General features: G+C 41.3%; 1 protein-coding gene across 1 annotated transcript in view; it reads right to left on the bottom strand.

Moving 5' to 3' along the window:
• Window positions 1-19,336, bottom strand: part of PRSS12 (serine protease 12) — a 30,924-nt gene extending 11,588 nt beyond the window's left edge. The window contains exons 1-8 of the mRNA XM_062494020.1: window positions 19,021-19,336; window positions 11,242-11,380; window positions 9,189-9,367; window positions 7,484-7,634; window positions 4,617-4,795; window positions 4,273-4,414; window positions 3,196-3,401; window positions 100-241 (exon numbers count right to left, since the gene is read on the bottom strand). Of these exons, the coding sequence (XP_062350004.1) occupies window positions 100-241; window positions 3,196-3,401; window positions 4,273-4,414; window positions 4,617-4,795; window positions 7,484-7,634; window positions 9,189-9,367; window positions 11,242-11,380; window positions 19,021-19,336 (1,454 nt within the window). The remainder of the gene's footprint in view (window positions 1-99; window positions 242-3,195; window positions 3,402-4,272; window positions 4,415-4,616; window positions 4,796-7,483; window positions 7,635-9,188; window positions 9,368-11,241; window positions 11,381-19,020) is intronic.
• Between the last annotated feature and the right edge of the window lie 7,973 nt (window positions 19,337-27,309).

Raw genomic sequence — 27,309 nt, 5'->3', positions numbered from 1 at the left:
TGGTCTTATTAGACATGTTTGTGGTATTTGGTTGCAGAAACATAAGGTTTTTAGATACAGAAAACATAACTTGAGAAACAGCTTAATGAGTTTTCTTACTTGTAGCCAAGCTGTCGGCAGACTACAGCTGCATCCTTATCAGACCATCCATCATCACAAATTGTGCCCCACTGGCCATTGATAAAAATCTCCACACGTCCTTCCTTCTTATTCTCACCATCCATCAGCCTGATGGGAGGACCTGGGAATAAATTACTGCTGTCAGCTCACAGCAACAGAAGCAAGAACCGGTACTTTTAATTACTTTCATTATATTCAGTACAACCAATATTTATGTTCAATGAGCCTAATGTCATTGGTTAAAGTAGTCACATTCTTCCTGGCTGGCAAAAGGAAGCAGTTTGTACAAAGTACAAGACAAAGACTAAATACTACTGTACTTTACTCTTCAAAGTTCAGCTGATGCCTTCATTCCATGCAAACATGTGACAGTTCAGAAACTGATTACAGTTCTATACAAAAAAGGTAGAAAACACCTGTGATACCTTTGATACAACACCCATACAAGCTGGACAGGTTTTCCTTACAGAAACTTCATGGTTTTACTTTAAGAAACTTTAACAACTTAACTCGGTTCATATATATATATCTCAGTCCAAAACCCCATTCTCAGTCTGGTTGCTGCTTCTCCTCCTAACCAGTGTCTCAGCAAAAACAGTGCAGCAGTGTGTTGAACTGCAGCTATTCCTTATCACTATGCACATTGTTCTGCAGCATGTTATTCTAGATTATGTTTCAAGCAATTTAAATTGATTGTTTATTCAGATACATTCATAATATGAAATTTCACTTGTGTGGATAAGTCAGACTTACTTGATCATGGTTTCTGCAGAGCTTGGCCTGTAGTTAAGTTTTGACTCATTAGTCAAAGTACGTGCTTTGTTCTTACATACTCTAAATTCCTCTATAGCCTGCAAGCAATGCAAATACCCTTAAAACAGTTACAGATTCTTCTGCAGCTTCTTTATAATGATGGAGGGAGAATCACCTTCTACATCTTTTTGTTTGGCACCCTTAATAATCTTTTATTAAAGATTACTCATGAGAGTTGCTTTTTAGAATAATGGAAAAGACTTCCTCATTCTTCTAAACTATTCCTGATCTTTTCTAAATATGTGAGGATGAGGAATTACATAATTGCACTCTTAAAGCAGTATTCTGAGATATCTGCATTTGATATTTAATTCAGATTAGTTTAGGGTATGAATTACTTTTGTACACCAAACATTAATCTGATCAGTGCTAGTTAAATCTGGCCTAAGTCAAAATGAATAGGGAAATATTTGAAAATAACATCCAAATCTGTTTGCTTCTGATGTAATTTAAAGCATATTGTTTGTGTTGGAGTTCATACTGTCTGGACAATTGCATGAACGAACTTCACCAACATTCTATTACCTACGCTGTCATGATCTTACTGAACTAATGTCATCATTGTAGTATATCCTATCTCCTTTTTAGTGTTCCTTAATATCTGTGTTTCCTTAAGTCCTATCATCTACTAATTTCTTTTTATTTTTCTTTTCACTGAATTTATCCTTATGGGAAAAAAAGGCCTTTTCAAATGCTGGGAAGTAAATGTTAACAACACTTCCACATTCCAATCCGAAATCTTCTAGGAAATTTCAGATAAACTGTCTTACTTTCTTGCTGAACTGATGTGTTCTGGAAGAATGCAACTTAGGTGAGAATTATACTTCTATTAACCAGATAGAGGCATGGAATACTAATAATATTTTATTGCTATTTTCTTGTGCTTTAGAAAACGTATATATATTTATGAGCACAAAATTAATACTGCATTCTGGTAGGGGGTGTGTGAGATTGTTACCATATGGATGTATTTAACTGAACCAGACTCCTTCAGCAGAGATATTTTATAGGATTTTGAGCAAAGCGGCACAGATGGTTTGCATCTGTAAAGACAGCAGTCATGGTTTGAATTCCTGTTATTTTTGGTTTGAGAAAATTCTTTTTAACAAATAGGATTTGATATATGTACTGCAGCATAAAACATTCATTGGCTGGTGAGAGGGGGTATATAGAATAAGCCTGTAAAGAGGGAGAGTCTCAAAAAGTGCATGTGGAAGTGCTGAATGTTGTTATAACAAGTAGCAACACTGTGCAGTAAATCCATGTTGTAGTTTGTGGGACAAACCTTCAGTCTGTGATTTCCAGGAAACAGGCATATAATGCCAATTTCAGGTTCAACTGAAATATTCTTGGGTAAGCTAAATGGCCTTGGCAGCAATTTTCTAAAAGGCTACATATTGACAAGCTACACACTTTGTGTAGCAAATTATAAAAATGAACTTTTTCAGAATTGCTGCGCAACCCGTTGTTCCCCTGTAGTTTCTACTGTGCATATCTCATAGGTTTACTGTGCATATCTCATTATGGATTAATTATCTACATGTGGATTTAGGAATCTTTGGAATTTATTTGTTTATAATTGGTTCTACAGTTTCACTGTGTAATCGGTATTTTCCTATCATTTCTTATGCGTCTTCTTATTCTCATACAAGTTTGTAGACTTTTGACATTGGAACTGACTCTCTTATCTGGGTGTGGAGTATCATTCTGGCATGGTCAGCAAGTGGGGCCCATTCACCCAGACACAACAGAAATGATAGGCAATAGTAACACAGAAATAATTTCATGCTTCTCACCCTTCCTTCTTGCTATCTCTGAACTTCCCATCTTCTCCATATCCCTTGTTTTGGATTGTCTGAATGCAAAGCCATAGGAGGATGTACTATTGATTTGTATTCCTCAGTGCTCAGGTGTGTCTCCAGCATTTGATACCAAGCATTACTTGGAGGTTGAGGAGTGCCAAGTAAAATCAGGTACACCATCAGGAAGTGCTGACTAGGTCCAAAATCTGCAATGTGACTTTGTTGCCTTGCAAATCTGGGTCAAGCTTTAATGTTCTGGATGCTTATGTTCTAAACAAAACTTGATTACTTCCTGTGATCTTCAGGAGAAAAGTAAGGGATTTTTTTTCCCTTCCAGTTCTTTCCTTGCACCCATCTGACAAATACTAGGATTCTGAGAATCCTTAAGTATCCTGTACTTTGGTTGGATCTGTATCCACAGCAATACTCATACTGTGACTTTAGCAAAACGCTTCCTTACCAAGTGAGCGCTTGTGGCTGTCGTTTTCTGGGTGGCAGATGAGTCTGACATCCTCCTCATGGTTGCAGTCGTGCTTCCCCCACTCCCTCCGGGAGCACTGCAGGAGGTTTGTCTCCTTCCCGGAGCAGATCACATCGTCCAACCAGATGGGCCCCGAGCTCTCCTCTGAGTACCTCTCTTTATCCATACCTGCGCTTTTCCCGTACCTGCACAACACAGAGCTGTGTTTTGGTCCACAGTGATCAGAGGACACACGGTGCTTAAGCATGAGAAAGGAGAGTGATATTCCTGAGGAAATAGAGGTTTCTCAAGTATTCTCAGTAAGCAGGTTCAGTTAGCATTAAATTCAGTGAGAGCACCATATGCTGCCTCTTGAGTAATTATTTTTTTTTTTAGGGAATTACTCTTACATTAATACAAACTTAAGAATATAATACCTTTGATGAAGGCTGCTCTTCAGCCAAGCGTATGGCTGGCTCTATGACTCTGAGGCTTTAAGCATTTTCTTAGTATTTTATATACATTTAAATGTCACAGTCTGAGATAAAATCCTTTTTTGAATGTCAGCTGTTACAGTTTGAAGGCAGGACAACAGTCACCTACTGAGGGTGCATCTTTGTAGCCACAGGTCAGTAGGGAAAGCAGGGAAGAATGAATGCATAAAATGAATGGGATTTTTCTAAAATGCTTTTCAGTACATAACTGTTCCAGGGCTAGGCTGTGGGATTTTCTGAGGTAGTGCAGAAGGACCTACACCTTGAAAATGTCTGTCATTAATAATGACTATGCAACAAGCAAAGATTGAGAAGAATCAAAAAAGAGAACTGGGAGGAATTCAGTGAATAAAGGTTGCTAAATCGCATTTGTTGAAGGCTATTCTACCTAAACTAAGGCCTAAATACCTCTGTGAAACTAAGGGAAACAGGCTTTAATGTATTTTAACTTGGCAGTTTCTTTGAAGCACTCAGCTAATATTAAAAAACAGATTCTTAAAATAGGATCCACATAGGGTTCACGTAACTGTTTGTCATCATGGTCAAGTCACAGAGTCAGGTATCCAATATCAAGTAATCTTACTTAAATCCCAGCTGCCAGCAAACCACCTGGGTGTTCAGCTCGGTCCAGCCATCGTCACAGACCGTGCCCCAGTGCCCTGTGTGATAGACCTCCAGGCGGCCCTCGTGACTGCCCTTCCCACCTGTGAGCCGCAGCGCGCCGTCTGTGCGGGTGACAAGGCAAAACAAACACGGGTCAGTGCTCCTTGGATCTCACTGCTGCTCTCGAGCACAATCAGTAACACTGCCTGTACTGCACGCGGCCCCGCTTTTGTGCCTCTGCAAACTTTGAAAGTTCTCTTTCCAGAGCTGTGAACTCTGCCTTTGTGCCCTTTTTTCCTGCGTGATGATTGATGACTGAAGTACCTGTGAGAGGTGTGCAGGAAACTCCAGCATCTTCTTTGTGGCCACAGTTGTGTTCTCGCCAGGAGCTTTTTGGGCACTGTTCTATCGAGAGTTCATTTCCCGTGCACCGCACTTCATCCAGCAGCACGGGGCCAGAGCCTTCTCCGAAGTAAGCCTGGCTCCATGCCTTGGCAACACCCCTGTGGGAATGCAAGGAACAACCCAGTCAGGAGGAAGCAAGCTGGATACTTTGCTTTTCTATGCCTTTGACTTCTAACTTTCCTAGGAGAGATTACAGATGGACAGCTTGGGTATGAGGATTCTAATTTTCATATTCATTAAATATCTATATGTAGTAAAAATAATCCAATATATATTTCTAATGTGAATTGAACCCGTTGTCCTCAAAGCACATTCATCAAATACCCAGATGAGGCAGATAAATGTGCTTGTTCCCCATTTAGTCGTGTGAAAACCACAGCAAAGAGATCTTAAGTGACTTGACAAGTGTCATATCCATCAGCAATAGAAATATGCACGGGAAGCAGATCAATGACTGGCTGTGTATGGGGTATATTCTTTGTCAGCAGAAAAGATTCTGGGCACAAAAAAAATACGCTGATTGAAAATGCTTCGTTGTTCTAGAACTACAGAAATTATGCAGTATTTAACCCTTTATCATCTATCAGGATTTTTCCAATTCTATTTAAAATACCCTGTCTTTCATATAAAAATTGTTTGGTTTCTTTCCACTCAATGTTTTGTCTGTTCCTATATTCACTATAGTTTGAAATGGCAAGATTGAAATGTCTAAATTTTGGACTGCAATGATTTACCTATCTAAAGCATTAGTTTAAATTAGCTAAAAAAGCATCTTGTTTTTCCAGTGTATCTGATAAAAATGCTGGCAGAAATGTATAGCAAATACAAAGGAAAATATCCTTATTCATTGAGCAGCTGGCTGAAATCAAAGAGATAATGATGGACTGCTCTGAATGCTTTTACAATTTATACCATATTCCAGTAAGATTCTCTGGAGTTAGGCAGAGACAACACATCCTATCATTATAACCAGGGGAATTTGTCAAGAAGAAATTATTTAGGAAACCAAATAATAAAAGAAGTTATAATTTTCCACCTATTAATGTTAAATTCATATTCTGGAGTTTTATAGGAGTGATACAGAGAAGTTGAAGGGGGTGTGGGAAGCTACTTACTGAGCAGCCATACTTTTATAGTTTCTGGCATGTTTCCAGATGGATTAACAGTATGCAAATTTAGGTTATTTTTAGTACTTTAGAACTGGTCTACTGCCACTGTTGGTAAGATTTCGCTTCGTATTAATTAGCATGTTTGTTGTAACATCTTGCTTACTTGAGATGTTCTGTAAATCTCTAGACATATTTCAAAAAGACTTAGCAGGTTTAGCACCATCTTAATACAATTTATTTACTCAGAAGAACGAATCAAATTAGAAGCATCACTGATCTACAGTTTCGATGATTAAATATAAGTAATAAAAAGTTTTAGTGTCATCAGGAAGGAGGCAAGCTGAGAGCATTAAACTTGTCATCAGTATACAGAAATGCAAAGCAGAGCTTAGTAACTCCCCAAACCTATTAACAGCAGCCCAATTCAAAACCAGGAAAAGCCTGCAAGAAGATGGACTTTCCATTAGGTATTCCCAATTGGAAATGTGCAGGAATATAGAAATACAACATAAAATAAGCTGGGGTGGGGGTGGAAATCTGATGTCAGAGAAGCATGTTAGTTCTTATGTTGGCTCAGCAGGAGATCTACAACATTTTTAATTAGTGAGAGTTCTTATCCTTCTGAGCTAATCTGGGTGGCAGGGGCAGCCCAAGGCCTCTGTTACAAAACAAGTACACTCTGGGGACCACCCATTAATGCCACAGACCTTTCCACCTTCAATACCACTTCTTTCAATGCATTGTAGTCCCAGCAGGCTTGAACAAGTGAGTTCTGTTGCAGTCTCCTCTGCATTTACCTGCTTAGATCTCATCCAGTCTGTCTCAGACATAATCCCCTTCTGCATGGGATACAGCCCAGCATCTTCTCTGCTTCTTGCTCCTAGTTCTCTCCCTCTTCAACCCCACCGGCCTTCCATCCTAATTGTCCTCATCTCCTTTCTCTCTGGTCCAGCGGTTTTCCTCTTAGTCTCCTGCCTCTGCAGCATTTTTCTGCAAATACCAATACTTACTTTCTGTGGGGTATCAAAATCCCCCCTGGCTGTTAAAAAAGTGAAGCAAGAAAATCCTGTTCTGCTGCTGTAGCCGTGTTTTGGACCACGCTTAGTTCAGACAGAATCACTGACAACCTTAACTGTCAAAACTTCAAACACATCTCTAGCTCAGTATATGCAAACTGACAGTCTTCAGAGACTGGTGATTTAAACAGACCTAGAGAGATTCTCACAGGCATGCCAAAAAACATATCCTTCCTGACAAAGCAGAGTTCTTGTGCCAAAGCCAGGAGGCTGTCAGACTCCACAGTAGAATGGATCATAAGGATTTGAACAGTCAAAAAATTTATTTTCTTCCCCCACAGGTTTTGATTGACACTTAACAGGAATCGTAGTGAGTTTTCACTACAAAGTCAACATTTATTCTGAGACATTCTTTATCTGTCCAGTGAAACAGACAAAATTGGCCCTATCATATGACACTGAAAACTGGTTCCTGGGAATTAAAAGTAATGCCACTGTACCTGAATTTTCTATAAATAAACTTAGTTACTGCTCCAAAGTGTCAGTATGATTTTAAAGGAGCTTTTTTTTTTTTTTGACAATTACACTTGTCTTAACTTCAGCTGTGGGTCTGATAACTCTCTTGCTTTGCTGCTGGAATAACAAAGGTAGAAAAACGAACCCAAGGCCAAGCTGCCGACAGACCACTTCAGCATCTGCATCATCCCACTGGTCATCACAGATTGTGCCCCACTGGCCCCCGTGGTAGACTTCCACTCTTCCCTCGCGGGCATTGCTGCCCCCAGCCAGCCGCAGCGGAGCGAAGACAGGGCCTGCGAGCAAACACAGGGGTCAGAACGGGTCACTGACGTCCTAAAGGGTCATTGTGATAGGTGGCTTAATGGTTTCTCTGACATCACTCAAGAACCACTTTTTTTTTCTTCTACTTAGATGGAAAACCTGAAAGTGAGTTCCCTTGTGCTCCACTCTCACTAGCTGAAAAACTGTCCACATACAAATAACCATATTGATCTTGAATTACCACAATGTCAGAGCATTCACAGACACTTAGTGCTGTAAGGCCAAACACTGAATCAGTCAGTAGAGTAAGAGCAAAACTAGGTGAACTCTGAAGTGAGAGGCAAAAATGATGTCGTGGACACAGAAATGGAAATTCATCCTTGGGGTTTCACACTCCATTAGCAAATCCAGTCAGAGCAGTGCAATCTCTTCGACTGTGGAATCTCACTTGAATTGTGCAAGTATTGTTCCCTTCTTGTTACCAGTCTTAAAATCAGTAGCTCTCTTCTGGTGTTCCAACTGTCTTGAAAGCATCATTACTGAATAAATCTATAATAATGGATACAGTTTAAAACCATATAAAACCCCATAACTGCTGTAGTGTGAACAAGGTTATTTTAAAGTTTCTGCATGTCTGACATCCGAATTATTTAAATCTGAGTAATTTTTATCAAACTTTCCAACTAATTAATGCTACTATGTAGTATAATTCTTGATTATAAAAATCCCCCACAACAATACTGAGGGAATTTCTCCAATTTCATATTAGTGTGACGCTGATATGAAATATGGAGGGATGTGTGTTTATAAATAATTTAAAAGGCTAGTTGCAGTAGGACCTGAAAAATGTAAAAACACTTATAGTTTTCACCTTCTTCAGGCAAAACTCTCTTGCTTTTTTTCTTTAATTTGTCTCCTAGCTTGAAAAGATTCTCCCTTCCCTCAATAGTTTTCTAAGAACATAATCTTCTTTTAAATGCCATTTATCAAAATATTTCTCATTATTAATTAAGCTTTAGGACAAAAATGTACCCACCTTCTTTGGATAAAAACACAGGTAGGAGAAGAAACTCAGCACAGAACTGGCTGCAGCCACACATTTTGGTTTCAGCTGAATAGATCAGCATTGCCAGCTCCCCAGCACTGCCAGCCCAGCTCTCCTCCAGGCTGCCCTAGCTTAAATTTGATGGCATGCCTGCCCATTTAGTTAGCATGTTGATTAAAACAGTATCAAATTCCTTCAAAACATGAATGATATTTGTTTTCCTAATAATAAAGTTTTGACAGTAAAAAAAAAAAAGGTGGGGAAACAATTTTCAATTTACAGCCAGAGATTCTTGCTACTTTTCTTTCTCAAAACCTACACCTGAAAGCAACAATTTCGTGTTGATTATGGAAAGGTAAGAAGTTGGTAAGCTAGGTGCTGCTTGAGGTATTTCAAACAGTTAATGATGCAATTATTCAATCTATATAATCTGTTCCAAGAAATCTTAAGACTCTTTCTAATTTAATAATGAGTAATTATTAAAAATTCTGCTTAAATAAAATAAGGACTTGAGAAAACCATATGGTTTTTTATTTTTTACCCAGGGAGGAGCTACATGTGACAGCAGCTGCTGTTTTTTGAGGACATGTCCCATCTTGCCAGGTGTCTTTTTCACATAACAGTATATTTTCTTCATCACCACGACAACGCACTTCACTCCAGAAAACAGGAATAAGGCCTAATCCAGAAAAGGGTATGTGTTTTGCTGTACCTTTTTCCCTGTAAAAATAATCAGGATAGGGTATCAGAGTGGGAGAAACAGAAGTAGAAACATTTTCTCATATATAAATCTTGGAGTAGAAAAGAAAGGGCTTTCTGTAAATTCATCACATTTTCATACAGTTCAGCATTGTCTTCTGCACAAGGAAAAGTAACAGATGTGACCCAGTTCTCACCGTTTTGTTGTGGGATATTTTAGTACAATGACAGTGTTGCTGCAGAGCCAGCTACATTGCTGCTCTCCCAGATGTTAACTACAAAACTCAACACAGAGTCCACAGTCCATAGGTGAATCTACAGTACCAGCCCACTGCAGTTACAATTCCAGGAGGGCTAGTGCCACCAGGTCTTTCTCCCTTACTCTGTCCTTTACTCCATGAAGACACACCATGCTCTGCCCATAAATGCCATGTATTGTGGCTGTGATGATGGGGCAGTGTAACCACCTCACACTCCACTAGATCAGGCCCCCATCCCTTTTTCTCTATTCAGCCATTCCCATCCACCTAGAACATTTTGTAAACAGCTCTCTTTCCTTCTCATGCTGAATCTACAGCAACACTTACAGAGCCATCTTCTCTTCCTTGCAAAGCACAACGAATTTGAAACAAAGCCCAAATATGGTGATAGCAATGGAACAGATAGATGGAGCACCTGAAAAGCATCAGTAATACCTCTTGATTTCACCTGGTGGTACAGAGATCCAAATTCCTGCCAAATATGCAAGATGGCTCAGATTTTCAGCTACTGTTTGCTTGAGGCTTTTTTGGCCTGGGTTGAGCTTTGAGCCATTTCTGTTGAAAAGACGAAACCATTCACCTGTATTGCTGAACTCAGCTGAAATGTTCAGGGTGTGGAAAGCAGATAGGACTTACATGACAATGAGGGAAGGAGCCACTGCACGTAGACAGCTGAAGTCATAAGCAAAATCACAGCCTCCAGATGGCTGAACTTTTATCTCATCTAATCCTCATATTTTTATAAGTTGGCATGGTGTGTCCAGATTAGCACTGAACATTATAAACCAGCTTAGATTTAGTTCTGGCTAGCTGTCTTAAAAAGTGGAATAATCATTAGCAATGTCACAATGCAAGTCTGCTATAGAAACCCCTTACTGCTTGTAGCAAGCAAAACCACTGCTTTGGTATGTGAGTGAAAGAAATGTTAGAAAGGCAATAAAGGCAGCCAAATTATGCTAAAGGGTGCTGTTGATTAACTCCATTCTGGCAGCCGTGGGAAGCGGCGGTCAGCGAGGACCGTGCAGGGACTTTCAACCTGTCCAGTATGGCTGTAGCTCTAAAATGTTGACATTTGTCAAAAACATTGGATGAGTTGCAAGTGTCATTTGGCATGCTACAATGGGTGATTACTCAGATAACCCCCTGCCCCTGAGAATTAGGAATATTCCTGTGATTAGGAGCCCATGTAGAGTCTAATCCTGGCTACATTTACACTGTTACAGCTTCAATAACCTTGACACTGAGATATGTGAGATCAGGATCGGACCACGTAATTCTGTCCTTGTGGACATCTCCCAGATGTCCAGTAGAGCAGCTTGTGTTTGCCCAAAGCTTGTTGACCTGTTCACACGTTTCACTTGGAAAGCAGAGCATTTGCCATGGTCTGCTCCTGTCCAGATCAGATCTTCAGCTTTTTGAGGAGATACTGATTTCTTCTTTGAAGTGTAATGTAGCTGAATAAGTAAAGTATTCTAGGAAGAACAACTTCAGTATTCAAACACTTTCAAACAGAAAAAGCAATCGTCAAACACAAAAAGCCCTCAGTAGTTACAAAGTAAATTGTTATATTTATATTATTTATACTGAAACTTCATGCAGATGAGTTGACTGATTTTTGCTCAAACTGAAACTTACCCAAGTGCAAGCTGTTGACATACAACTGTTGCATCATTATTGTCCCAATGGCTCCCGCAGATTGTTCCCCAGATTCCATTCAAATAAACCTCCACTGTACCTTCAAACTCATTCTTGCCTCCCCGGAGTCTCACTGACCCTAGTCACCAAAATTAAAAATAAAACAATTACACCTCCAAGATACTCTATTGCTCGGTTAATGCATCCCACACAAAAGACTCTGAACCTCACTTTCCATGAGTTCTTGTTTCATGGATACTGAACTGCTTCCAAGAAAACGTTCTGGCACACCTAACTTCTCATACAGTGATACACAAATTGAGAAAACCCTATTTTTACACGAGGAAAGCATTTTTGCTCCTCATACTGAAACTGCATCGTATTTCTGATCCTTCTGATGCTACAACTTAGTTCAAGATCTAACAAAGAAAAAGTATTTATAGACACATAATTATTGAAATGTGATTGCCTCTACCCAAATGAGAAAAACTTATATATGTATATATAGGTATATATATATTGTGTGTGTGTATTTGTATAAAATATGCTATAATTTAATCTTTCACAAAATTCCATTGACCTTAAGGGAATCAGAAAATAACCACATGGACTGTATAACTTCTGCTTTGACACATGTTACATTATGCATGTCATAGGTGACAGCAGTTTATTTTAGCTAAAGAATGTATTTGTCCATAATTTTCTCAGACAGAAAAACACTGTGTGTAGTTCTATTAATTCATGAGAAGTCTTTATCAAATTCTCAGACAAAGCAAGCTAAAAACCATAAGGAATTGTCCAAAAGAAGTGGGGAGGGAAAAAATGTGCTTCTTGAGAGCTACAGAGCACAGGAATACAAGAAAAACAGAAGATTTTGCATTTTTTGAAACAGTAATTTTACTTGAGATGCATCTACTGTTGAAGGTAGCCAAGTGCCACTAGCAAAGGTGGGAAAAAGCTGTTAATAGGGATAACTGCACAGAAACGGGAAAGAATCATGACAGAGCAGTAATTCAACAAGAAACATTTCTGTTAAATTATCAAACATAGCCCAGCTGTATGAATTTGTATTGCTTGAAATCCCAGTTAATCCATCTGCCCCTGTTCTGTGATCTATGCAGAAGCCACACCATCATCCAGTTTGCAGGAGTTTAGCAAAGGGATGAAGATAGTTTGTGCCTGCATTTCATTGTGTTCATCTTTGTGTAAATAATAATATTAATAATAATAATAGGTAGAGCCACTTTTTCTTCTCAGCTTCTGTCCTGGATTTAGTTCAGTGTATTTTATAAAACCACAAAGCCAAACAACTACCAAATAACTCGAGGAATTAATTAACCTCATGTTTGGCTTGGTGTGTTCCTTTTTGTCTCCTATTTACTTTCTCAGCAGTAGCTTACTGTGCAGTAAACTAAAAACAGCATTTATTCAACTCCTGTTACAGAGTGAGCTGTCATTCCTGGGAGTGGATTATTACTGAGTCAAATGTAACTATACTGTAGACATGTTGCACATCATTTATCTGTCTTTACAGTTTTTCTCTTTGTGTTTTTCTGTGTGTCACAGACAGTCTGGAATTCCGTTTATTTCTGCTCTTCACCAGACTTTTGTATAGACTATTATTTTCACATGAAACATTAACTGCATTCATAGCAAAGTGATTCCTGACATACCAGAAAGCAAGTTTGAAGATGTCATCTCCAAAAATAAGTTTATTTTAGTGCATGATTGCTTACAGTGCTGCATGACACCTACTGAAATCAATACAGTGCTTCCTGAGTACACATTACACAATGTTTCTATTGAAATATTTGAATAAGGGAGTACTTGAAGAATAAAATTCTCTTCTAAGGTCTCCATGGCATAATTTGGCTCATTCCTCTTTCTGTATTTACAGATTCAGAGATTTCCCAATGTGGTGGAAGAACTTAGTCATGTACAAACAGCAAAACACACAAGAGGATTGTTAAAGGTAATTTTGTAACAAATTTTAAATATTCTGGATTTTCACCTGATAAGTTAATCTAAAAATAAATAAAAAAAGCGTATTTTTACATGTAGGTAATATTAAACCTGCCATTTAATAGAGGTAACCAAATATATGGTATATGTACTTTGAAGTATGTATCATCCTCTGTCATATGACCAAATCATAATCATGTAGCAAACAAATCAAAGGGCACTAATGAGAAAATTATTTCTCTGTTGTTTACTCAAAATGTTGTGGTATTCAGACATCTGGTAATTATATTCCCAGATCAAGAGATACATTAGCTAACAGTAGTGGTACCTCATAAAACAGAATCTCAGCATCAAGACTTTGATTACAGTAGCTTAGTTTTTCTTTCCAGTGTATAGAACCCTTTCTTTATGATAAAACACAGCTCTGTATTTCCTGTGGAAATTGATCCTCGGGAATTGCAGGATAACAGCATGATCTGCCATCGTGTCTGTTTATGCTGTATTACCAACTATCTGTGTTAATATTTTAATTGCAAGATAGTCAGCGTTTGCTTTGCAAAATTATCAGGAAACACTTTTTCGCTTCATAGGCAGCAAGAAACCTGGTATTTAGCATGATTGAAAGGATACAAGTTAATTCTTATTTTCAGTGGTTAAGTCTGCTGCTGTTCCAATGTAACACCTCAAGCACCCCAGAGCGGGTCTCAGGGGCTTCCTCTGTTCTTCCCCTGGAGCACAACAACTCTGCAGAAGAGCTTCTGCATTCCCTCTTAGAAAACACGTCTGGCTTAAGTGTATGCACTGGAGACTCAAGGCTTCTGGAGTCACAGGTATAGTAGCATCTCAAATTTTTAAGCTACAGTTTTTCAGCTCTTTTAGTTGCTGAAGAAAACTAAACCTGTTGGGAGTAGATCTAATGCAGTAGTATCTACTCTTTCTGTTCTCCACCAGTTTAATATGGTGTCAGACCTCTGGTTAAAGTGCTTATCAAACCTACCCTGCCTCAACACACAGCTCAACAACAGGGAACAGCAGCACCAGGATCCTGCCATGGCTCTGCCCTCCTCAGCCCTGCTGAGGAAGAAGGAGGATGAGGAGAGGTGACCTGGCCCCACAATAGTTAGAAACAAGGGCACAGGACACAAAGCAAGCCTATGAGACAGCTCTAAACACATACTGTGGTCCTAGGACAGACTTAATTCAGCCCTGTATTAAAAAATACAGTCTGCTGTCTTGACAGAAACTCCTTCATTTATAAACACTCAGGAAGTTTGTATGCATTTACTGTAATTGTGCTCTAGCTGAGGTTACTGACTGTCAGTTCCTGTTGTTTACATACAGTCTGGTAATTTTAGTTGTCCTGGTATCTGCCCAAGTCAGAGTCTTTCCTATGTGCTATCACTGTTGAAAGGAGATTAAGTTATACTTGCAAATGCAAGGAAGTAAGGGTATCCAGTGGGTGCTGCTGAGACTTGCTCCAGAACACCTGCCATATGGGCTGAAGATGAGACACTCAGGAAAACACGGACCAAAACCACCCAGCCAACTTTTAATTAACTCCAAAAAGCAGAAGAACTTCAAAGGAATTCTGCTGTTGTGCTTGGCCTCTTTTCCTATACATTCTCATGTGCGGAGATGCTGGACAACTTCAAACACCATTTTATTTTTTGCATTTCACTGGGAACAAGCATAGTCACTGTGTGGCTGAATTGCAAATACAATGACATTCACTTCCACTTCTGCTGTAAGCGTTAGTGCTGCAGCAGTGGTGTTTATGGTGTTGGCTAAAGGTGTGCCATAGTTTCTTGGTAAACATCTGTCTAAAGGTTTGCAATTTGGCTGTAAATGTAGGCTGGAAAAATAGGAATCAGAAGTAGAAATTGCCTGTGTCTTTCACCCTGGTACAGCGTGTTCTGAAATGGCAGACTTAAAGCAAAATAAGTCATTTCAATTATGGAAATCTTTAAAAACAACAAATAATTTTATTTCTGCCTTAATGTCCAAGGTGTTCCAAAGTGGCATTGTGCTGCAGAAAGGCCCTGCACTGACAATTCATCTCTGTTGTCTTGGAGTCAGTTAGGTCAGTCCAAACTGACATCAAGTGTGAGGGTTTCTCATTGATACATGCTCTATATCCCATGGGGCCACACTGTAGCTTGTATTTAGAATTTAGAATACACAGGGATGATCCATAATACATATAAAAGGGTCTATCCCAGTTTCAGAATGAAACTAATTCACTGGTTCCTATGAGGTACTTGTAAAAAGCTACATGTAGCACAGGTAAAACCGAACTTTGGTTCACATCAGTGGAAACTTCCCTTTCAGGATCAGGCCTGACTAAAATCAAAGAAATGAATCCTGTTGACTTCAGCAGAATTACGCAGGCTGTTCACTGTGATCAGTGAATGCTGTTGTCTATCACCTTCCTGAATGCTGCTCTTAGTCTAAAATTACAGTTATTTTCCCCGTGCATTTTAATCTTGAAAAAAGGGTGCCTCCAGCAGAACTCCTTTTTAAGAGCTATCTTGAAGATCAGTAGCAGTATTGCATACTCAAGGATCCTTATATTAGAACTTTCATAAATATTGTATACACTGAGTGTGCAATGTGCTGTGTTGGTTCCTCTGCAGCACTGAGATCCATCGTGTCAGCAGTCAGTGGCTTAAGGCTCAGAGAAACTAAACTGAGCAATGTGATGGGCTCTGAAGGACTGCAGTTGTCTTATGTGGGCAGAGCTGGAGAAAATGAGGGCTCTCACACTGTGCAGCTCTGGTGACAGTGGTTCCAGAGAAACTGCTTCTTAGAAGGAAAATATAGATGTTCATGTTTCAGTTTAATCATAAGCTATACAAAATCCCAAAAGTAATTCCACCAACTGCTTGGGGTATAATATAACAGGTAGAGAGAATAATCTAGTGTTTGGATTCTCAGCCTGAGGCTTGATTCTTCTCTCACAACAGTTTAGTGAAGCTTTATTTGACTGACATTAGTGGAATCACCTTTTGATAAAAGCAATTCTAATGGAAAGGTTCCAAAGTCAGACGTTCCTGGAGATTTGTGCTTGATTTCCAGTTCTGCCACTGACCTCTGACAAAGACACTTACCCTGTTTTGTATTGGTCCTTCTTTGTAACAGAAAAAGAAAATAATTAACCCACTTGATGGAAAGTGCTTTAAATTAGATGTGTAACAACACAGCATGAACAACATATGCACAAAACTGTAACTATGTGCCACACAAACATTGTGTGGCAGCAGCTGCTCCCAGGTACTGAGCTAGGCTTTGTTCTTGGAGCCTGAATACACCACAGCAACTAAAATACTCAGTTCTGGTCAGTGTAATACTTAGAGTGGCTCTGTGTAGACAGTATGCTCATATTCATTTATTGTCCTCTGTGATGTCCTTGACTAATCACGATAATTTATATATATTGTTATTTGGTTTACTTGCTTTCAAGGCATGAATAAGTAATGTTACCCAGATATTTTTAGAAGGAAGGAAATGAAACACCAAAACCTATTCTTTTAAACTGTAAAACTGATTTTAGACTGGTACTGTACTGTATAATTGCAAAAGCACTTAAAAAAAATTCATTGTTACTGTTTAAATATAAAACAGTTTAATATATACACATGCACAAAGTTTAGCCAATTAACTTTTCAAATAAATCATAATATTTAAGCAAGAAAAACCCAGAGATTTATAGGTAAGCCTTTGAATATGGTATTGTATGTAGTTATGGCAGATGCCTAACACTGAGTATGGGCTTCCTTAGCCCAGGTACTAAAGCAAGAGGTGCAGTGAGTTTGTCTCTCAGCAGTCTGTCCCTCTCTAGCTATGACCACATCGTGACATTGTCTCACTGGCATTTTGCTTCTTGTAAGAAAGGAACATACTTCAGGGGGAATGTTACAATAATCTTTTATTTCTGGGCTAATGGCTTGATTTGTGTCCATGTTCCACCTTAAGCCACCTTACAAATTCTCCAAGTCTTTCATATTGCCCCCGTGGAGGCTTTTGGGCAGACACTGGCCCTGGTGATGCCACTGGAGTTTACCACCAAGTCCAGCAGGAACAGCTGATCTGTCCATTACAAAGTATTGGCTATTGTTCAGGAGCTGCGGCTTCCCTCTTAGCAGGGGCTGACCTGGAATTCCTTTTTCTGGGGGAATAAAGCAGCACTCTGAAAAGACTGGGGAAACCCAGCTAAACCCAAATCATGCAGTATTTTTGGTGGGGTTTTTTTGCTTAAATCCCCATCATGCTGAATTTACAGGGGATTCTGAAACTTACTTTAATAAATGCAAGATTAGGTTCTTAGCAATAAACTCCTGTGCTCTTCATTATTATATTAGACCAAGTCCTCATAAAGTATTTTGGGAACCAGACTGAAGAATTCTAAAAAAAAAAAACCTATTAATATGTTGGTCTAAATTGGAGAAGCAACTGTGGTACCCTTTCTGAAAGTGAGACCAGTTAAAGGGCATGAAGTCTTCTGGGGTTTTTTTCATCTGTGTCGAGACATCTGTTTTGTTCTCCATGCCATCAGCTGCCTGGTATTCTTTCCAGGGAAACATCTGTATTGCTTAACATCATTGTGTCTTCTTGAAGGAGTACATTTGACTTGGAACACAGCTTTGGAGGCCACTTTTTTTTTTTATTGTGTAAATGATCACTAGGGACCTTGGTGCCTCCATATCCTCTTCATGTGGTATTTCATACCAGTATGTATAATTATCATGTTGTTCAAATTAGCTCTTTTTTTTCCCCACACACCTTCTATGGCTACTGTTGGGAGAGAAGGATAACAATCCTTTTCAGTCATCTGAAAGTAAATTAATTTTGAAAAGCCCCTCGCAACCCAAAGTCAGCTTTCACAACAAACAGAATAGTAATATTAATGACCAGCTTCCTTGCTGACTTTATGCCATTACAAAAGATGTAAAAGGTAGGACAGTGGAGCAGGGAATTTTAATTTTCATTTCAACAATTACATTTGATGATGTTTAGTATAGCTATAGATAGGACACAGTTCTTATTTAGGTAGGAGATAATACCAGAGCAATGCAGGAGAAAATATGAAGTAATTCAAAACCAGACTGTACATCAGTATATTTAATGCCAGCAATGATTAAACGCAAAGCTGATCAAGAGCTGGATGCTGAAATTGCTGTTCACTCCTTACACACTTAAAACTTCCACTGAAGTCAGCGGGAGTTCAGCTGGGAGCGAGCGAGGGGAGCACAAATCTCTGGGCTCAGCTCACAGTTATTGTTGAGCACCAGCACTAACTTGTGAACCCCATTATCCTAAGACCTGAGGGGAAAGTCACACTGTGTAAACAGTTGGTCTTTGGAGCCAGGCATCCTTCTATGTCTTCCACTTCACTTCTGTAGACCAAGTGCTTCCCGGGTAAATGAAACCGGTTACAAAAAAGGGACACCAGCCAGCCTCGGCGAACAGCCTCCTGAGCTCTTACGGCACAGCTTTGAAACGCGGTTCACCTACCCCGTATTAGAATAGCGGCGAAACAAACCCAGCCGGGACCTTCGTCTTTCTCTTGCATCCTCTGATGCACGAGTTGAACTCTCCCCTGCCAACAGCGTAGGCTGTCGCTTTGGCAGACGGTGTCCGTCCCCTCGTTCCCCGTTCCCTCCAGCGACGGGGAAGCGGGTAGGGGATGGGAGAACGCCGCCGGCCGGCCAAGGCTCTCTCAGCCAGTGTCTGTCTCCCCCCGCGTCCCGCAGCCCCGCGCTCTCTCCCGCTCCGCTCCGCCGCCGCCCCGCGCCCCGGGCTCGCCCCCTCGCCGCTTACCTCGCTCGCAGTCAGCGCGGCCGCGCTCCGCCGGGCCCCGGCCGGCCCCGGGGTCGCAGCCGGGCCGTGCCTCGCCGCCGAGCAGGGCGCAGGAGCTGCGGCGGCCCCGCGGCGCCCGGCCCGCAGCCCCCCGCCGCGGCAGAGCGGGCGCCGCCGGTGCCCAGGGGCGCTGGGCCGCGGGGAAGCCCCCGGCGGGGCAGCCGGCGGGGGGCTGCGGGGGGCGGGCGGCCGGGAGGCTGGCGGAGACCTGCCCCGGCCCGCGGACTCCGGGCATCGCCCCTATCACCAGCGCCACCACGAAGCCGGCGAATGTCATGGTGCCAGTCCCGCCGGCTCGGGTCCATCTCCCCCTCTCATCGCGCCCGGGGTGCGAGGGGGGGGAAGGCGGGGCCGCGGCGTCCCGCTAATCCCCCTCGCCGCACACCCCTGCCGCCCGCCCCCGGCTGCCCGGCCCGCGGGGGCAGGGCGAGCGGGGCGCGGAGAGGCGCAGTCCCGGCGCTGCCGGCTCCCTACCTGCCGCAGCCTGCCCAGCGCGGCGGGGAGCGGAGCGGAGCGGCCGCCCGGCCACGGGCACGGCCCCTCGGGCAGCCCCGGCGGGGTTTACAGCGGGGTGCGTCCCCCGGGCCCGGGGCTCCCTCCCGCTCCCCCGCCGGACTCGGGGCTGCCACCCCCGTACCATCCCTCCCGTTCGCCGGCGGCCCTCCGGGTTCTGCGCTGCCCGCGGTATCGCTCCCCTCGCATTGGGGCTCCCCTAGCAGCCCCCTTCTCTGCCCTCGCCCCGTGCCTGCTCTGCTTCACAAAGAGCAGAAGGAGCCGAGGCAAAGCCTGGCCTGGGGCGCGCGGCTTCGGGACGAGAGGGACAAAACCAGCCCTCAGGGCCGTCTGGGGCGGCACAGGGATGGAGAGATCCCCAGATGTGTTAGCGGGGAACAAAGGGACTGGAAACAAATGCCGTCTTCGAGGGTTTAGCATTATCCGAGTCCCATGTGCTCTGAATAGTAATCTGCTTATTTCCGAGCACTGCATGACCTGATCATCTTTGAGTTCCTTGTCCCACCGGGATGGCTGTCAGTTATTTCTGCTTCTTTATCTCATATTGTTCAGTTGTTAGTTTGGGTTAGTTACTAGATTTTACCTTACTGCTGGTTTTAATCTGTGCTGTTCGTTCTTGAGGTCCTATTCTGCCTCATGGAGCACATACCCTTTATTTGGCAATTTGTCTGTAATGTGAGTGTGTTCACCTCCCCATAAGACCCTTTTTCCTCCTTTTTTTCTTTTTCTCCAAACTGTTCAAAAGGTGCAAAATGCAACTTTACCAGTTTAAACTTCTGTTTATAAGAACAAAAGAGCATCAATGCTGAGGAAAGCAGGTACCATAGTGTTTGGGATTTCCTGTATTCATCTTAGTTCTGCTCATCTGTGGTTAATTCTTTATTGCAGCATTACAGTTTGTATTTTAATCACACACAAAGTTAAAGAATACTCTGCTGGGGTTTCTACAGCAACGTGGTAACTATGCTATCACAGTGTCTGTTGCACTTCTTTGTGGACAGAAATGTACAGATTGTTCTTTCTTGCTGAGATTTCTTCTGGAGATATGGATATGCATTATTTTTAAAAGCATCAGGACTGGCAAGAATTTAATTTGTTTTCCAAGTATTTGATTATATACAAGACATTAGCCTGAAAGCAACTCATTATGGCCGTTTTTAAATTGTCTGAAATTCTGTTTCTGTCATGACAAGTTGCTTGCTTTTATCCTTTGGGAAGGACCAGTTAAAAGCATGCTCAACCTAGCTGGTTACGGTTTCCTTCATTGCCTAATAAACACTTTTTGGCATCAAATAACAACAATATTTTGTTTTCCCCTGACCTAAGCTCTTTTTCCAGCCCTCTGTAGCCTGGAAGACAGAGGGTTCTCCTCATCAGCAGAGGGGGAAGAGAACAAATGAGTATGATGAGTCTTGCCAAGAGCTTCAGGCAAAGCTCTGAGCCTGGCACTTATTCATGCATTCTGACTGCACTGCCCTCCCCAAGGTGTGTGGGCTGTGCAGTGAACCTTCTTTACCTATTTGGGTAGAGGTATTTGTGCTTGAGCTTGCAAAGTGGTACTCAGCAGGAGGTGAGGGAAAAGAGGGCTGGCTACTCAGGGAAAAGGTTTGGAAGTAGCTACAGTTCCCAAAAAGCATCAAGAAGGAAAAAAGCAGCATCGTAATGATTCACTCCCATTATACTCCCATTATACTTTCAGGGATAATGTAAGGATCCACATGTACAGACTGACTCTTGAACATTTTAATTTTTATCATGATTGTTCTTTTTGGTGTGGAGAAGGAGCCTTCTTTTGTTTTAGTGACTATAAATGAGTTTTCCCTAAGATATGAAGTCTGTTAATGCTACAGGAAATAATGCTTTTGTTACAGTTTACAAATCAGGGACTGAGTCTGGTGTCCATTACAGACACTGAGAGTAAACTTGCTGTAAAGAGGAGGGGCACTCTTTGAAGGAATCCTGGAGCTGATGGAGGTTTTTTTTGCAGGCTGTATCCTTTGCACTTTGCTTGCAGCTTCTGTCTTGGCTTGAGCATTTCCGAGTGTCTCCCCCACATGGTTTCTCTGTGTCTGAGCAGTGTGAGCACATGCAAGTTTGTCCTGCGGCTCTGGCACTTAGCAGTGCCATGCAGAGAATCACTCTGATCTGCTTGACTGCTTTTATCACACTTGTAGGAAGCTCATTATCTCTGTGACTTCTGCCTCTGTTGCCTGTAGTCACAATCACTCAAAAGTTATTGGAAAGAGCAAAGACAAAGCAAGAGTTACATTTATACACTGTGGTTTTGAGAAGCTTGATTCTTTGACTTAAAATAACAGTAAAAACTGCACTCTGCTTTAGGGGTGGACTTTATCTTCACATATTTAGAAACAAGAAACAGAGGATTATTACTCCGTTGCAGCTTTAGAAAGATGCCAAATATTAAATACTCTCATTGCATTTGGCTGCCCTAAAAAGTGCTGTACAAAACTGTTGAAAACTCATTCCCAAACTGAATTGCAAATGGAAAGGAAAGACAAAAATACATATTCTTAGTCAGGAAAATAGGCAAGGATTTCTTTGGAAACCTCAAAATCAATCTGGGTGTTACACATAACTCGGATTCTGAAATAATAGCATCCAGCTTTTCAGGGGAAAAAGGCAAAAAATGCTGAAAAATCATAAATATTTGGAAATTGTGCTAGTTAAACTCCTGCTGCAGCACTGGGGGATTTAAAGTCAGTAATCTGTGTTTAACAAGGTCTGTATTTTTATAGGAAAACAAAGGCTTGCTTTGGTCTTTTGGGATTGGTGGGGAAAGTAATCCATTATGATGACATTACAGTGGGTGAACTGGCTCCAGGTGAAGCCCATTCCCCCTTTTGCAAAACACTCCAATACTTAGTCTCAGTATTTAGGATGTTTTGACAGCAGTCCCATAGACCAACACTCATGACCAAAGCTGGGAAGTCTGTGCTGTGCACTGGCAACTTCCATGACAGCAGTTGGAAATCATCTGCCAGGATAGGTTTTAATTTCTGTACAATTCCACAGCATTGGCTGCTTTTTTCTCCAGTGATATTTGATTGTCCCAACACCACAGTATTGGTAAAACAAAGAATAAATAATTCATAGTTATGAATGGCTCTGACCACTTCAACACCCCCTGCTCCCCTCATATTTCTGTGCATAGATTCCTTAGGTTAACCAAGAAATGGAAATATTGAAAATATTCACATAATTCAGAGCAGTGTGGCTTATTAATAATATGCAAGGCTTTAAAGGAAACTTACTCAAGAGTTTCCTTCATGCTAATAACTTTCTAAAAGCACTTGATAGTTCTTCCCTGTGGCTGGCTCTGATTTTGCATTGTGTGAGGATACAGGTTATTAGAGGACTAATTTTCAACGAGTGGCTCATGTGAATAGGTGAACATATCTGATGTGTGGGTTAACCTTGCAAAAATAGTAGTCCTGCATTTCAAAATATTTAATACCCAGCATTTGAAATTCAGCTGGAGAATCAGTCCAATTCTGCTGCCATTTGAATCAATAGGAAAATTCACTGATTAGCCTCTTCCTGTGTTCAGTAAAGCTGCTTACCTTTATTTTTGAGTCACTCATGCAGTGTGCTGTCAGCAGAGATTTCAGAAAAGCTGAGCACTTCCAGCTGTTAAAATACTGGCGGCAAGTAAATGCCTGACTCAGTCCTAGTCACTGTCACCGACAGCCCTATCCAAGGTATTCTCTCCTGCATTCCTTCCTGCCCAGGGTAGCATCAAGCAGCAGCACAGATGGGACACTTCAGAGCAAGGGCTCACTTCAGCCAATTAGCTGTGTGAGAAATTCCCCCAGGAAAGAAGTACAAAGCAGGGAAAATGTAGTCAAACGGCCAGGCACAACAATGAAGATTTTTCATACTGACTAGCTAATACTTTTGTACTTTTTATTTTTCATATAATCAATTATGCCGGGGCAAATAGATCAAGTGCTGGAATAAATGGAAGAACTTGTACACATGACCTAGTGGGCAGTGGGTGAGATCAAACACCAGGCTGAAGTCAGGACTAGGAGAGGAAGCAAGGCTTCACACAAAGGAGACTTCCATGTGCAAAATGAGCCATGGAATGGGTGCCGAAATGAGTCAACATTTTTAGGATGTAAGTCAGCGCTCTTATAAAATAATTTTATTCATGAGTGTCATTCTTTTTAACTACATGGGCAGCAGAAATTTGAAATGCTGCCAAGTCTGACTCAAAATTAATTTGGATTTGTGCTTATGTGGAAGAGAATAGGCCTTTTGTCCATAATTCCATATAAGCTCCATAGGGTGACCCTGCATTGCACAGGATGTAGCTGAACAGCCGGTAATTGATGAGGTTTCCATTAACACATAACACAGTGTGCAGAGTAATGAGATCACAGGGAAAGCTTTTTTAAAGTGTTCAGGACTTGTACAAGGAGCCGACCTCATATTATAAGGGAGTAAGTAGCCCGTTTTCCTGGAACAAGGCAATAAGAAACTTGATTTCCTGGAGGAGTTCAGTACGTAGGTGTGCTCAACACTGGGTTCCACAGACATGATGAAGTAAATTGCAGTTGAAAGTGAAAGGTTTAAAACTGGGGACCAGTTTCTGTGGCATGTGTTAAGCAGGTTACAGGAGTACTTTGGAGCACCAGAGACTGGATTCAGCAACACCCAGGAACGTGCAACTGGCACAGCATATGGGCCTGTTCATGCACTCCCAGTGCCCTGGGGTTTGAACCTGGTTGGATATTGCTTCCCTGAGCAATCTCCAAGCACTCCTTATGCTGCTCTCACAGAAGGAGCGTTCGGCAGATCCCAAGTGTGCGGTGCCGTGTGGCAGAGTGGGGACTGGGACATGTGTGAGAGCAGGAGAGCCCCAGCCTGCCCGTGGAAATACAGCAGAGGTGCTGCTTTATCTCCTCATGCTCGCAGGGGGAAGTCAAGGCAGCATCCCATATGGTGCAGTCTGTTAACTGGGTGAAAGGGGAGGCTGTGTAGCCAGCCTATAAATAAGTGTTTTTAAAGAGGCAAGAATATGCCAAGGAGAATATTTTGAAGAAATTGTATAGAAAATCACATTTGTTAACAAACAAGCTTAATGGAGTTTTGCTAAGAAATGGAACTTCACTTCCAAACCTGATTATCCTGATTCTGTGTGGGATTTGCTATGTGTCAGTCCTTTAAGGGACACAAAATGTGAAAAAGAAAATTGATGTTTTCTTCATCATGAAACATATATTTTGTCATGAGTCAACATTAGGTAAGCCTGCCACAGAGCAGGATTAAGCCTTATATATACAAAACATCCCCTGTCACTGAGGACAACTGGTGCACAGAGCTGAAATATATGACCTTCTTCTATTTTCTTTGACATTCATGTGTAGAAGGTTCCCCGGGGTAAACAGTGCTTTATAAATATATTTATTTAAATGAATTGTTCTCTCACAAACAGTACAGCTAGTTCCCTCCAATGATTTATGTCGGGAATGGCAACATTTGTCTCCCCTTTGTTCAGAGATAGATTTCTGTAAACATTTCTTAATAATACCTGTTTCAGAATTCTGCATTTCATTGTTGTGAAGTGTAAATGTAGTGAGAATCCCCAGCCACAGAAAATGAGGCGGGCAGAGTTAGTTTATGTTTTTGTCTTCCACCTAACCCAAGTCCCACCTTCCCATTAGCAGCAGTGGAATGAGGCATTTCTGCTATTTGCTACACAACCTCCAGCAGCAACGCACACAGTCTCTAAACACTTTTTTTTTTCTGCAGAGTTTCAGAGGGATGCAGGAGTACTTTTGTGCTGAATTACATATATGCAAGGGATCTCTCCAGGGAGCCTGCTCAGTGTTTGACCCCCCCCCCCATAAAAAAGAAATGCTTCCTAATGTCAAGTCTGAATAGCTGTAAATAGGATATCTTGAATTAAGAATATGGACTATAATTTTGGTAGTTTGTGACATTTCTAGAACAAAACATATTGATCAGAGGAATTTTTAGAAACAGAAATTACTTTTATTCCCAGCTGTTAAACAAATCCAGTGCAAGGTCTTAAAACCCTCTCTTGACCCATCCACACTTTTCAGCAAAATAAAGCTCTGTTCAAAAAGCTTCTCTAATTCTGCTCAAATCCTGCTGGTTTTCTTCCAGCAGTGTTGGATACTGCTTGTGAGGAAGCCAGAAAGATGTTTAGTTCAGGCCATTTAAGAAACTAAGTAAGTTTCTTCCATGTAGGGGAATTAGAAATATTTTGTAATTTTTTAAACAACAAAATATGCTGCTTCTGACAAAGCAGAATGAAATATGATGCCATTCAAAAGCAAAGGAGTTACAGAATCTCTGAAAATTCCTGTCAATGGTCACATCCAGGTATGATCGGTTGGTGCAGGGGCAGCAGCTCCAACATCAAGGCTCTGTGTCCATCACAGAGGACCCGTCCAGGGCTGGATCAAGTGGCAATGCAACCTGATCTAGATGAAGTGTGAAATCGCAGCGCATGCCGGGCAAATTATCCACAGCCTGTGGCAGGGTGTTTATGAAGGCTCTGTTTTGGCTGGATGCTTGTGGGCTTACTAAGGACGGGCAGTACTGGCCTGATACACACTCTGCTGCTACTTAGTTATTTCCAGTAGATTTTTAAACAAAATCGGAGCCGCTACAGATTCGTGGCTGTAGGGTTTTTGCAATAGGCTCATTAAGTCAGCTTTGCCTTCGGGTGTGGACACAGCCTAAAGCAGGGGTGGAAAAGCAAGCACAGGTGTTGGGATACTTTCACTTGTTCAAAATAGGCTCCAAAATTGAGATAACAATTTGTAAAGACCTAGCTGAAGAGGCAGATCTAGGTACTTCATCGAAAGCACGGGGAAAAGGGACATGAAATAAGAAGAGTGTGATGTTAGTCCATGCCAACATCTGTTTTTCTATTATAAAATATTCTTATATTTTCTGTTTTTCTAATCATCTGTTTTAAGAGATAATCTTTCTCATTTCATCTGTTTGGTCCATTTGGTGCTTTTAGTTTATGAATTTATGTAGATCCAATAGGGCACGATGTAATTTGAGTTTTGTGACGTGAAGAGCAATTCAAGTGAGAGAACAGCACTAAATTAAGTAATTTGGATCTAATTCTGTGTATCTTTTACGATGATTTCTACTGACACAAAACAAGCAGCAGTTTTTTGCTAAATGGAGTAGTCTAGACTTGAATATATGTCAGTGTAACAAAATTCCCAAATGGGTGTGGAATTGTGTCATTATTTGTGTTTTATAAATACTTTGTAATGCCATAAATGGTTAAACAAAGTGGCAGAGAATGTCTGCTTATTGCACAGTCACCTGACGTTGGAAGTAGGTACAAGTAGGCTGGAGGGCAAGATTTGAATTCAAAATTATCACAACTATAGAAATAATAGAAAGAATAGAAATAATTTAAAAGATTGAATGCATGTCAGTAAAGAGAAGTGAAAGGTAATGTACTCAGGGATAATCAGCTAAATAAAAACAGGATGAGGAAACAACTGGCTTCATAAATATGAAGGAAAAGGTCTGGATAATGGATCAGAGTAGGTGGCAGTTCCACAAACTCCTTAGTTGCCATTGGACCAGTGAGAATCTGGTCTGATACTTGCCTTAAGAGAAACACAGGCTGAATATAAGGCTCAGAGAGCTGAAAGTGCTGTATACACAGAGAAGAAGAAAGGCATGGAGCATTCTGCTAAAAGACAACTTTTATGT

The sequence above is a fragment of the Cinclus cinclus genome, chromosome 5 (genome assembly GCF_963662255.1).
Source record: "Cinclus cinclus chromosome 5, bCinCin1.1, whole genome shotgun sequence".
Taxonomy (NCBI): Eukaryota; Metazoa; Chordata; class Aves; order Passeriformes; family Cinclidae; genus Cinclus; species Cinclus cinclus.
This window is presented reverse-complemented; position numbering and strand designations above follow the sequence as displayed.